General features: G+C 38.2%; 1 protein-coding gene across 2 annotated transcripts in view; it reads left to right on the top strand.

Annotated features, from left to right (window-relative positions):
* Positions 1-13,455, top strand: part of dennd5b (DENN/MADD domain containing 5B) — a 68,182-nt gene that overhangs the window by 9,292 nt on the left and 45,435 nt on the right. The window contains exon 2 of one of the 2 annotated variants that reach the window (XM_058625029.1): positions 11,579-11,638. The exons of the other annotated variant lie outside the window; for it this stretch is intronic. Coding sequence (XP_058481012.1) covers positions 11,579-11,638 — 60 coding nt within the window. The remainder of the gene's footprint in view (positions 1-11,578; positions 11,639-13,455) is intronic. 2 annotated transcript variants of the gene reach the window in all.

The raw sequence follows: 13,455 nt of genomic DNA, 5'->3' as shown, positions 1-13,455 counted from the left end.
TCATTCCCATTGTTGCGTGCCGTCAGATAACTGATTCTCCATGAACTCTGGGTAGATGGATTTGTGCCGAGTTCACAAGTAAGGACTCCGACTTTGAGTGGAGTTCCAGTGTACTTTTTCTAGTAGGAGGTCGGAAAATTCCCACTGTCTCGAACTCAGCAATACTATGTGTGAGGACCACTGTGACTGTGTGATTACTTCACAGAGATACGTTAGCCTACATATTATTTGGATAGGATTATCCAAGAAATGTTCGGAGGGCCGGAGGCGTTAACGATGGGTGGAGGGGAGGATTGTGATGGGGACAGGGGAGGGAGTGGGAAGATGCATGGAGACTCACAGACCTTTTGAATTGTTCTTGCTGTATATGGTTGGTTGTTAATATGTTTTCTGTTAAATTATTGTCAATAATTGTTTAAAAGATTATACGTTACTGCGTTCAATAAAAGTGTATTTTCCTAAAGCTTGAGACACCTCAAGCCCTTTGAGCAGGGCAGACATTTGCCCTGCTCATTCCTGTGCACAAGTGTACTGTTATGTACTTAAGCCTAAAGACCCCCTCCCAGCAGTGTGCACTGCTTTTGCATGCAGGTGAACACTCTCACCTCCACTGCTACAACTCACTGTCCATTGAAACTTGAGGCTTCTCCGTAGGTGTGAAAAAAATAAAATAAAACATAAATATGACATAAAAATAAATAAATAAATTTGTTTGCCAGGCAAACAATCCTAAATAATGACAGCGATAAGCAATCGGACAATGCAGTGCAGTATTATAGGAACAATTCATACAATTAATAATATTGGGGTAGTGTGTTGTGGTGTGGGGGGTGGGGGTTAGTGTGCATGAGAGTTCAATCTGGTGATGGCTTGGGGAAAGAAGCTGTCTCTCAGTCTGTTGGTCCGGGTTCTAATGGACCTGTAGCGCCTGCCTGAGGACAACAGTTCAAAGAGGGGGTGGGCGGAGTGGAATCTGTCCGGAGTGATGCGCTCAGTCCTGCTGAGGCATCAGTAAGAGTAGATATCATTCAGGGAGGGGAGGGGGCAGCCAATAATCCTCTGGGCCGTCTTCACCACCCCCTGGAGCCTCCTCTGCCTCAGTGCAGCGGTATCCTTGAGATCTTAGAAACTCCTAACTGTACCTTTACTTATTAGTGAATAGTATATTGTAAGCCCTAAGGAGGTCCATCCCTTGAATCTATGGTTGTGTTGACTAGGTGTAAATTGCGGGTCATATACAAACCATTTCAAGATTTCAAATGTCTTTTTTAAATTGAACTGATTCAATACATCACTCCAAAGCTGTAATGAATTAGTGATTCATGGATTATCTTGATCTTTTAGGTGTTTGTGTAGTAATGGATCTCCAATCAACGCAGTGACTGGGAATCCTTTTCCCATTGTTTGTTCAATATTTTTCCATCCGGCCCTATTAAAGGCCTAAGTTGGGCTGCCTTGTAATAGTCCTTTAGAATAGGAAGAGCTAGTTCTTCTTTTTCTTTTGACAGATGAAGTGTTTTATAAAGTATCCTAGGTTTTTCCCCAGCCCATATGTATCTAGAAATTAATCTGTCCCATTCTTTTGTAATGCTTCTAAGGGTTATGACTGAAAAAGTATAAAACCCTTGGCAGGATGTTCATCTTGATGGATTAAATGGGATTAAATGTGAGCTGAGGCTCCATCTATGAATATCTTCCATAATTTCCTTATTATTAAGAGGTTTATAATTGATATCTGCTATTCTTGACAGATCTTTAGGGATATGACTTCCTAGATATTTTATAGATTTTTCATCCCAGTTAAGATGATATTCCTGACGGAGATCAGTAGAAGGGTTGTAGTCAAAACTAAGAATCTGTGTTTTTTGAACATTTAATTTATAACCTGAGAGGAGTCATATTCATTTAAACATGCTAGGGCTGGGCGATATGGACTAAAAGTCATATCTCGATATTTTTTAGCTGAATGGCGATACTCGATATATATCTCGATTTTTTTTCTGTGATGTAATTGGGGTTTCCCCCAAAGCATTATAGCATATTAGATGAAATGTTTTCCAGAAGCAAAACCTTTAAAGAATAAACAGTCCGTCATAAATTTAAGCCACATGCCAATTTGCAGGTCACTGATATCCCTAACCCTTACCCCCAAAGCTCCTTGAAAAAAATAAAACAAATCTCTTTCCTGCATGACTATAATATACTGTAATTAATTCAAAAATACAATACTGTTACAATTTTAACAGAAATAAAAACGGACTTGTTAAAATTGGAACAAACATGACTAATAAAATAAAAATTGTATCTGTGAAAATTAATACTCAATTATTTCACATAGATATTTAACACAGCTTGTTTATATGATAATTAAATAATGTCTTAATGTCTTTTATTATCAATATTGATAACTGTGGGCTTCCATATGTCCAAAAGTGACGGACGGTATTGGAAAATAAGTCAAAACTCTATAGTGTGTGAACTATGAACCAGCTAGTTCCCGCCTTCTCAGCATGAGCTGAACAATAAATCTAACACACCAAGAGAGGCGGGACTTCAGGCAGAACAGCCAATCATCAGCCGGTCACACTCAAAGCCAGCGTCAGAATTTCCTGTGTATATATTTCATTTAATTCACTTTTTTTCATTTTCATCTCTATTTTATATTTGAATTTAATATATTTTTATGCTGTTCTAGTATTTTTAGTTAGTTTTGGAGTCATTTCAGTTTTTCCTTCCTGCATTTCTTAAACAGGGACGTCATAGCGATTAATTTGCCTCTCATTACGATTTTGCATGTGTCCCAGAGCCATTATCATTGAATTGTAAATACTCCTCTATGTCGTTCATTAAGTGTTCAGCTGTGTCTTTATTTAGGAAACTGGAATTCAGTTTCCAGAGTGTTTCTTTGAGTCTAGTTCCTATGTTTACTGACATATAAATTTATCCATACATCCTATGTGACATTTTTCAACCCAGTGTTTGTCCTTCTTAAACATCAGGAAATAGTCAATTCTTGAGTATGTCGAGTGTGGGGAGGAGAAATAAGTATAATACTTAGTCGTTATCTAATTCTGCCATTAAGGTGTGTGTTATTTTAACAATATTCTTGGATTAGTGAGTTCTTGTGCCAGAAGAGTCTATGTTTGGGTTTAAGGTTAGATTGAAGTAAAATGAGGTAAAATTCCCACCCTGCGTATACATTATACAGAGTTATTAAAACACCATCAATCTTGCCTTTAATCAAAATAAATGTACCTTCCTTGTTGGTTATTTGGGTTAAATGTTCATAAACAACATTCCCTGAGATCAAAATGGCCACTCCTCTGTTGTGTTTTGATCCGTTCATGTAACATGTACATGTCATGCAAATGACATGTAATGAGAACACATGCTTGAATCTTTTCCTTTTTAAGTTTATTGTCTTCCATTCCTCCTAGACATGTCCAACATTAGTCTGAATGTAATCCAGCCAGTCAGATGCATTATTCTGTAGGTTTAGTAGTGACTACGCAGTTTTGTAAGGCTAAAGAGGGCTATACATTAGAAGGGTCTGTAAGTAGAAGACAGAAAAAAAAATGCAAACTCTGCATCTTGAAACTGAATGTAATATAAGTTGAAAATAAATGGAACATTACTTTGTCCTTATATAATTCAAAACTGAACATTTCTGAAATCGTATTCCTTTTTCTTTTAAAGCCTTCTTGATTTCTTTATAGGCTCTGCACTTAATCATTACTTCGTCTGAGTAATCGTGGTCAAAAAAATATGCTTTTCACCTGCACACACCTTTAGCACCATCTCTTTGATTTCGAATCGTAGAAAGTTCATGCTAATAGATCTAGGAGGTGAGTTTGGGTCGGGTTTCGCCACTGGTGCTCTGTGGATCTCTAAGATGACTCCGTCTGGCAGGGTGAGGTCGGTGATGAGCAGATTGTTAACAAAGTCCACCATTGAAGTGCCTAATGTATTTTCTGGTATCCCGTAGAGCTGTATGTTGTTTCTCCTGGATATGACACAGTTGATCAGTTGAACATTTGACATTTGTTTCAGGTGAAACGGCAGGAAGCTTTGATCAGCGCTGGATAGTCAGCCTTGACATGTCATTTGTGAGGGGATCCAGTCCACCTTCTTGACGGGGCTTTGAGTGGGACTTAATTTAAGATGGTGATATATTTTTTGATATGTGAGCAGTTGCAGTGAAAGGTATAGGCACAAAAACGAGGCTGGATTGTGGTCAGAAGTGGTCCATAAATCATTCACTCACCCACTCCCCTGTTATCGCCGACTTCTTGGACTTACACACTTACCCATGTGTAAGATCCTGTTTACATTTGGACATAAAATGGCTGGTGGTGTACATCATATTTTTGTTTTCATTAGAACTGTTTGTGACAGTTTATTATACTGATCTAACGTTTTTATTTAATGTTCCTTTTTTGTACCACTGATATTTCTAAAAATAAAAAGTAATGTACTGTACAATAAGATGCTGTGGATTTTTTTTTTTCCTCATATGGTAAATACATGACCGAACCATCATTGGTTAGGCTCTGATTTTCATTCACAAATAAAAATGTATTAGGGTTTGCATTCTGTGCTTGTAGCCAACTTCAGATAGAGATTTTGTGAACATTGTTAACCAGTAACAGCTATTTCTTTCCTTACAAAAGTGCCTTTAATTATATGCTGTGTGACTACTCAGACGTTCTAAATTAGGTTGCACTATTTTTCATTAACATAATTTTTTTTTAAGTGACAGTAAAATAATGTTAATTTTACAGTTAAATAATATGGAGGACGAAACATGACCTATGTATAAATAGAGAAATGCATAAATAAAAGTATACATAAATACAGGAATAAATGCAAATATAAATGGATAAATAAATGAATACATGCATGAATAAAAAAATAAAAGAATAAAATGCCTTACATTTATTTCAACTTTTCTGTTCAACTATATTTATTTATTTCTGTATTTCTGTGTCCATATGTTAATGTTAATGGCCTCAACCGGGAGGCCACTGGCAGACCTGCTCAGTGGTGCCTACTTTTTTGTCTAAAGCGACTAGCAACAAATCTAGTGTCTTTTGTGGTGTTATTGGAGACGTTTGTGGTGTTTGGAGACTCTCACATCAAAGCACATATCACTCTGCAGTTACTGTGCTCAACAAGCAGCGGGTGCTGCCGGTATCCTCTCCCCCTCCCCCTCCCAAAGCACTCACAGGCGGTCAGTCTCACAGTAGCCTCCCAGTCTGCAGTCAGCGCAGAAAGGAGGCGCTCACCACCCCACGGCTCCTGATGAATCGTGCATGCGCATGGCCATCGCCGTTCCCGCCGTGGCTTACAGAGGGGGGTGTAAATGTAAATGTTTCCTCACTCAGTCTCACACAAAAATACATCACTGCATTTGATAAACATCAGACATAACATGTACTGTATGTTATGTCTGATATGTATCATATGTGTCAGTTTCCTTACTGAGGAGTTGGCAACAGTGCTGAGAGTGATGGTAGCCAACAACATACCTGTACACTCAGCGCCGCTAGTAAGGCAGAAGTAGTCGACCCGAATCGAGCACACTCCTGTAACCAATCCTGCTGTTGACTGAGGTTAGGACCTACCTCATTAACGTATGGACACAAAAATACAGAAATAAATAAATGTAGGTGAACAGAAATGTTGAAATAAATGTAAACTTTTATTTAGTTTATTCATTTATTTATGCATTTATTTATTTATAAATGTATTTATTTATGCATTTATTTATTTATTCCTGTATTTATTCATACATTTATTTATTTATTTATTATGCATTTATTTATGTATTTATTTATGCTTTTATTTATTTTCTGTGGGTGTGCCTGAGACGTTGAGACCAGGTATGGACCATTCCCTACACTCAGAAATGATAAGTTGGATATTCACTCACAAACACTGATCCCTGTAAAATCAAAATGATAGTAGTTATGTTTTGGGTTAACTAATTGACTGGCTTTGATTAATCTGCCCCAAATATTTACAAGTAAGTAGTGCTGTTCGGGTAGCTGGATATGATGAAGTATTTTACATGAAATGCAATTTTGCCTTTTATACTAAGGTTACATTAATTTCTCCATGTCTCTGTGTGACATACAATGTGAATAGCTGAGCCTGATGGAACAGATGCATCAGGTCTGATTTTGTAAATATTTTTTAATGGTTGGGTTATTCACAGATTAGGCTTCCGCCATTGTGTGTGTAACTGGACTTTGACGTTTTACCGATTGAGTTCCAACTTATCTCACTGACCTCTGTTCTGGGTGATAAGGCTGAGTAAACAATGTACCAACATTTTAGATTGACCAGTTCATCTCTCTTTCTTTTCATCTTCACAACAGAGGCATTACACACAATTTAGCTGGCATAAGTGTATTGTGTCACCAAGTACACAGGATAGTGAAAAGTGAATGATGTAATGAAGGCTGCTTTGAGATGCCTGCCTGCCTGCCACACACACACACACACGCACGCACGCACGCACACGCGCGCGCACGCGCGCGCACACACTCACAGACAGAAAGAAATGATGCCATGCTACCAGAGATTGTAGTGTTTGTGTTTACTGTTGTGTTGTATTGTGTTTTGTCTACAGCTGTGTATTCTGTGTGACAGTCAGATATTAACCATACCTCGGGTCATTGTCTGAACTCAAGTTGTTTGCCTTCACCTTATTTTGTTTACATGTCAGTTAAAATTGAATAATGCAGAGATTTTGAAAGCTTTGTCTCCACTGCTTCATACAATGTTTAAAAAAGAAACTGCTGTTGACCCTGTATAGACGGCGTAGACGGCATACAGCATCATAGTTTAACAAACATTATTCACATACCAACTAAGGCTGGTTCTCAGTGCAGTGGGGGCTCAGGTAGCTGGATATGATGAAGTATTTTAAATGAAATGCAATTTTGCCTTTTATGCTAAGGTTACATTATTATTATCCCATGTCTCTGTGTGAAATACAATGTGCATATCTGAGCCTGATGGAACCAAACGCATCAGATCTGGTTTGGTAAAATATTCATTAATGGTTGGGTTATTGACAGATTAGGCTTCAGTCATTCTATGTGTGAGTGTGTGTGTAACTGGACTTTGATGCTTACTGATTGAGTTTTGACTGGTCTCACTGACCTCTGTTCTGGGTGATAAGGCTGTACCAACATTTTTTGAAATAATAACAAAAATGTTTTTTTTGGTGCCCTCTTCTGATTTCTTTCTTTTCATGCACATGCTGTGGAAAATTGTTCCACAATCTCGGTGCAGCAACAGAAAAAGCTCTATCCCCTCTGAGCTTCCGTTTATCTGATATCTGTTTGCCCACAGGACAGAAACTATGGTAAAACAAGGGTTGTCAATAACAGGTCTAGGGACCTCGAGGGTTCTATGAAGAGGTCCCAGGGGGTTCCCAGAGAAAAATAAAATGAAATATGAATATAAATTTCATAAAAATGAAAAACAAGAAAGGTAATATAGAAAGTGGCTCTGTGGTGTAGTGTGGATGGATCAGTCTGTTGCTGAATGAGCTCCTGACTGATGATGTGATGTTCAGAGTGACGGTGTTTACTTCTTTATTGAGTCCGTGTTGTGAATGAATTAGCTTACTCTTGAGTCTCACGACCCATTTTATGTGGTCTCAGTCTTGTCCCAGCCTCGGCGGTCTTGTGTTTGTGTGTGTGTGTGTGTGTGTAAGTGCATGCATGTGATGTGTGCACATGTTTTTGTATTGTTGGATTGCAGTATTGTATTTAAAATGGTGTTGTTTGATTAAATAAATGGGATCATTGACTTAATCAATAACATCTGCATATCACCGTTGTGTTGACTTAACATTAGGCCTAATCCATTTCAGAGAAGTTGATATCATACAGTGTAATTTGGCTACTACAATGGGACATGATGTAATTTCAAGTTTATATTTATGTGTTTTCAATTTGATGTTACAATTGATTTAAATCAGTTACATATTTCCCATTCTGTAGACAGTTGTTGGAGGTGAAAGATGGTGTTGGAGGTGTTTGCTGTTTTGTCAGATGACTTTGGGACCAGTCATGTCAGTCCTCAGCAGTCTCAATCCTCTAATCTCTCAATCTCTCCTCTAATAGTGCAGTTACAGCCGTCATAGTTTATCTCACCCAGTCTGTGTGAATACATTTACAGTGAGTAAGCTCACATGACATACTCTGTCTCTGTATTGTTTTGCCTGTAGTTGAAATAATACCTTCTAATATGTATTGAAATTAAACTGCAGCTGAACCCCAGTATGCCGCTGTTCTTCATGCAGTTCATGCAAGTTATGGTGTAACGTCAACACTAGTCTGTTTTTTTTTTTTTTTTCGCTGTCTTGTCTCGACTTGGTCTTGACTAGGTCTGTCTTGGTCTTGGTCTCGGTTTAGGCAGTCTTGAGGAAGTCTAGATTCTGAGACATGTATGATGTGCTTTGTTGTTGAAAAGGTAGCTTCATTATCGACCAGTGCTTGTAGTAGGACAGCAACTTCACTGCACTTACACACATTAATCAACATTACACGGCTTGGTTTAATACTCAATTATAATTGTTCAATAGCTTAATTCATCAATCTATGATTTATGTCTAATGGACTCAGACAGTTGTTATGTGTAACAGACTGTTACAGACAAATACATACAGTAAATCCAGTTTCTGTCTCGAATGGTTTTGGCATTTATTTGTCTTCAAAACGGCTTCAACAGCTTAACACTGAACATACGCTGTTCTACTGCCACTGTCAGTGTGTCAGTGTCATTTACATCCACTAAGTAGGTTTATGTGCTGATACATAAGAGCATTAGCGCCTCTTAGCTTTCGCATTAGCATTACTCCGAGCATGGTCATTCTCATTGTTAACTTGAGGGTGTGTGTGTTGATAAATGCTGACTAATGTCATTGAGAACTGTCACTTCACTGCTGCTTCGATCATGTACCTACAGCATCATGTGCAATATTTTCCACCGACCTCATAGTATTCTACAGTATTATACACAGGCTCTATGCACAGCCCTTCCCCTTATTATTATTTACTATTAATGTTGCCCCTTTATATACCCCCCTTTGTTTCTTGTACTTTGTACTTTGTACTTATTTTTTTTAGTGCCTCAAAACCCAGATGAGCCCACAGTGTAAAGAAATTAAAAAAAATGCTTTAGGCAGATATACTAAGCCTATGAGGCTGAGTATATTTTGATAACAACGTTCACAGATCACAATCCCATTTATCATAATCCCCAACCAGATTATTATTTTGATGATCTGTCCCACATTTCTTAGGATAAAGCATTAGACAATGAGTCAGTGAGCATTGGCATGTGGCAGTGAGTATGACTTGCATTATGAGTATTGCAGGTAAAAGGTCGCATGATTTTACGATCAGTAGATACAAGAATGTTTTAATATATGGTATCAGGCACAAAAGTGGTTTCCTATTTCTTGTAGTAGTAGTAGCAGCAGCAGTATCTAACTTGTTTTAAAACCGTTTTAATGACGTTTTTGCAACTTCATTAAAGTTTTACAAACTTGAAATTGTGTTGCAGATATTTTAAAGTTCAACACAAGGTGAGATCATATTTACTATTGAGTTAATTGTGAAAAGGGTGTTTTAAGCGGTTTTTGAACAAAGATACTTGTACATTCGCTACTGTTTCGTTCATACAGTTAAATACATCACACTGAAGACCTGTACTGTAAGATTTATGTTCTGTGATTGATTATAAAAACTATTTGGAGTTTGTCTATAATCGGACATAAGTGTTGGAACTAGAAGTGATTGTTGCCGTTCACATGCTGCTGTTTGGTTTTATCCAGACATCTGCTCACTAATTCTAAAACACAATCCCTCCATTTAGGGTTACATGTCTGAACTGGCACCTTTTACTTTTCAAAAGACTTTTCTTCAAATTCTCTCCTGTGGTCACACTGTTGAGATGATGATCCACTGTGTGTGCATCTCTTAACACTAAATCTCTAATACTGTATTAGCCTGCATTTTGCTTCATTAGGCTAAAAGCCAAAGCCATTTCTGGTCACTTGACCTGACTGTTCACAAAAGAGTAGGGATATGGGTATAATCAGGATTTTATCAATACTGACACTGACACCTAATCTGACTCTCCATGCAACTGTCACTGCTAGCAGGCAGCAGCAGGCAGTTGAGACCTGCCCCTGCAGTAATGGCGATTATGCAAGATGATAGATCAAAAAAAAATCAAATTCATCTGAAAAAAAATCATGAACTTTTAAGCACTGTCCTTAACAATGCCTTACAAAGTCAAAAATGAATGATGAATGCAGCTGACAGCAGTGGTCATTCTGAGGGGATGGGTGGAAATCAAAAAATGCTAACAAAGTTAAAATATTTTCTTTCTTGGCCTTTCTGTCTCCAGAAGGGCTGCCACAGTGGATGATCCACATATTTAATTTGGCAGAGATTTTTATGTCAGATGCCCTCCTGATGCAACCCTCCCATTTATCTGGGCTTGGGACTGGCACTAGAAATAGACTGGATGTGCCCCCAAAACAATTGTAGGGCAATTCCTTAATTTCTATAAAAATATATACGTGTACATGAATAGTACTTACAAAAAGTTTCATAATTGATCCAGTAGATTGCCTCTGGCGGCAGCCGCAACAGGCCGCAACAGGTGGCAGCCGCAATAGGCCGCAATGGGCGGCAATGTGTAGTCTTATGGGGCAATAGCCATAAAAAGTACTTGTTTTTGCCAATAAATGGGTCTGAATGTTATTGTAAGAGTCTGGCAACATTTTCAAGGGCATGGGTTTGGTTACAAGACTGGTGGGGACACGTCAGAAGAGCACATCACCTGCACTCTCTTGTCTCCTCTGTGACTCACAGCAATAATTCTGCTTGGCTGTCATGTGGTCACTGAGAATCCAGAGAAAGCCAGATTGTCCCTAGTAATATTAGAATTAGAGCAATGTGTGAGCGGATTTTACTAGCATCGGATGTGCTGTTCCAACAACACAACGATGCAGTGTCCCCACCAGTCTGGGAACCAAACCAATGCCCTTGATAATGTTGGCAGACTCTTACAATAACAATCCGGGCCATTTATTGTGAAAACAAGCACTTTTATGAATATTACGCAAAAGAAGAATGGCGTTGTTGCCCTGTAAGATTACACTGGAGCAATTTCCTTACGTATACACCCACATTTATAAACATAGGGCCCATATTCTAATATTCAAGTTCCCCTATAAGCACCAGTATTTGTCCAAACACTTATTGATACTTCTTTACTGATCAATCAGGACTAGGTACCACTTTAGTACTATTTATTGAAACGCATCCCTACTGAGATGTAAAAGTGTTGTTAACTGCTAATACTCCATTTTCCACAAGTGCATTATGTCTGCAATGCATGCTCTATTGTGATATTGATACTCTGTGTCCTGTTGATGATCCACTCATTCTCATCCATTAATCATTCTGTGCTTCTCTGTATGTATTAGTTTTGACATTTTGCTGTTTTTGTTCTGTTTGATTTTCTGCATGTGGCTCGTCCATAGCTTTGTACCATTGGCTAGAGGCAAACCGCCAAGGCAGGGAACCAGACACTACAGCCAGAGGTAAATTCTGAAGTCTTTTCTCATGCCTGCTTTACTCACTTATCTAATCCTGTTTCCACATAGACATGAAGCCACACTAACATCAATTCATTATTAATCTGCCTTAGATTTTGACCAAATGATTTTAGATATGGGCTGTGTTTACTTAAATGTTTAAACATATTTTTGGCAGACAATCGCCTAAGCTGAAATTCTTGTATTTTACAAACCGGCACCTGAAATGTTTTTTAACATTTTTATCAGAATCTTACATAAACATAACAATATTCATCCTGATCTCACTATCACCGAGACATACTAATCTGAACTTTCAGTTAAATGGGACTGAACCATGTTAAATTGAAATTGCTTCCAAATCTATAATCTGGACCAGATCTGGATTAAATTAAATTGGATCTTTTCCTCTGATGTGGCAAAAATCTTCCCTGCTTATCAGTGTAAGCAGGGGAAAAAACACATGGATTTAGATTTCCTCAGAACAGTTTCAGGCCACATTCTGATGTGGAAATAAATCAGATAGTAAATCTACTTGACTCAAATAAATCTTAACCACAAACTTAACCAGTTACAGTTTTTTACAGATCCAAGCAGTCTGAAACATGGTGTCAGTGAGAAGACATTTAAAATGCCTTTTAATGCTTGTATTAACCTGCACCCATTAGCTATGACAGTTGGGTTTGAGTTAGGCCATTTTTCCTCAGTTTCAACAAGCTTATGGAAAAGGGAAAAATAATTTCTCAGGAGGATTGTGCATTCCTAATTTGATCTCTGAAGCCAGTTTCAGACAGGAAATTTAGATGAAGTTCAAAGAATTTGGTTTTACTTGTGCAGGTGTTTGCTGCAGTAGTAACCAGGTGAGGGGGTGGAGCCTGGCTTTTAGCAAACATTCACTGCTGTAGGTAATGCAGATAATGTCCTGCTGTGTTCTCACATGGACTCCCTGGGACATTATTGGGGCTTTCCTATTATACAGTTCTAGCACTACTTGACTCAACTGTACTTGGTTTAGTATCAGGTACAGACACACTGATCCAACTTATTCAGTCCTGATACCAATACCACAATGTTGGAGACATTGCTAAACAGTCTCTCACTCTCTACACTAGTGTTGCTTTCACACTGTCAGCTAGATGCTTTTCCCCTCATCAGATTGGGAGAAGTGAATGCTGCCGCTTCAAAGTGAATACTGCTTTTTAAAAAACACCTGATTAGGAGCTGGTTGGTTACAGCTGTGTTGGCCACTCCCCCGTAGCCAATGGAACTTCACACCTGGTGATGGTGATGGCTCAATTGAAACTAGGTCAATAACAGCAACACTAATAACAACTTTCTCTTTGACTTAGCAGACAAAATAACCAAACAAACTTTCACCTTAACTAAACCGACAAGTCAAAAGTCAAACAACCCAGCTAGATACAATAGCAATTAATGAAAAAGCAACCAAAATAAGAAAGACCTACTGAGGTGATACTTAGCTTAATTCCAGTAGTCCTGTGAGATACCCAGTATGTCCAAAATGCACACATTATATATGTACATTGGGCAATATTACAGATTAACTGACTTGATTTAATCAACTTGAATGGGAGTTTGCAAATAAAGCTATGCATTATGTTGTGTTTTGGCTGTGTCAGCCTCTAGAGATTTTGTTTTCTTAGGATTTGCCTTTTCAGCACCACACTTGCTATTTTTACTATCCATGATCTTGCAGACGTGGCGTATGAACCAAATACAAACTTAATTACGGAACCATTACATTTGCAGTCGGACAACGATACACACACACAGTGAGAGAGAGAGTGCACACAAGAGAGATT

The sequence above is a fragment of the Solea solea genome, chromosome 3, assembly GCF_958295425.1.
Source record: "Solea solea chromosome 3, fSolSol10.1, whole genome shotgun sequence".
In the NCBI taxonomy this organism is placed as follows: Eukaryota; Metazoa; Chordata; class Actinopteri; order Pleuronectiformes; family Soleidae; genus Solea; species Solea solea.
The sequence above is the reverse complement of the archived record's forward strand: the minus strand, read 5'-3'. Positions and strand labels throughout refer to the sequence as shown.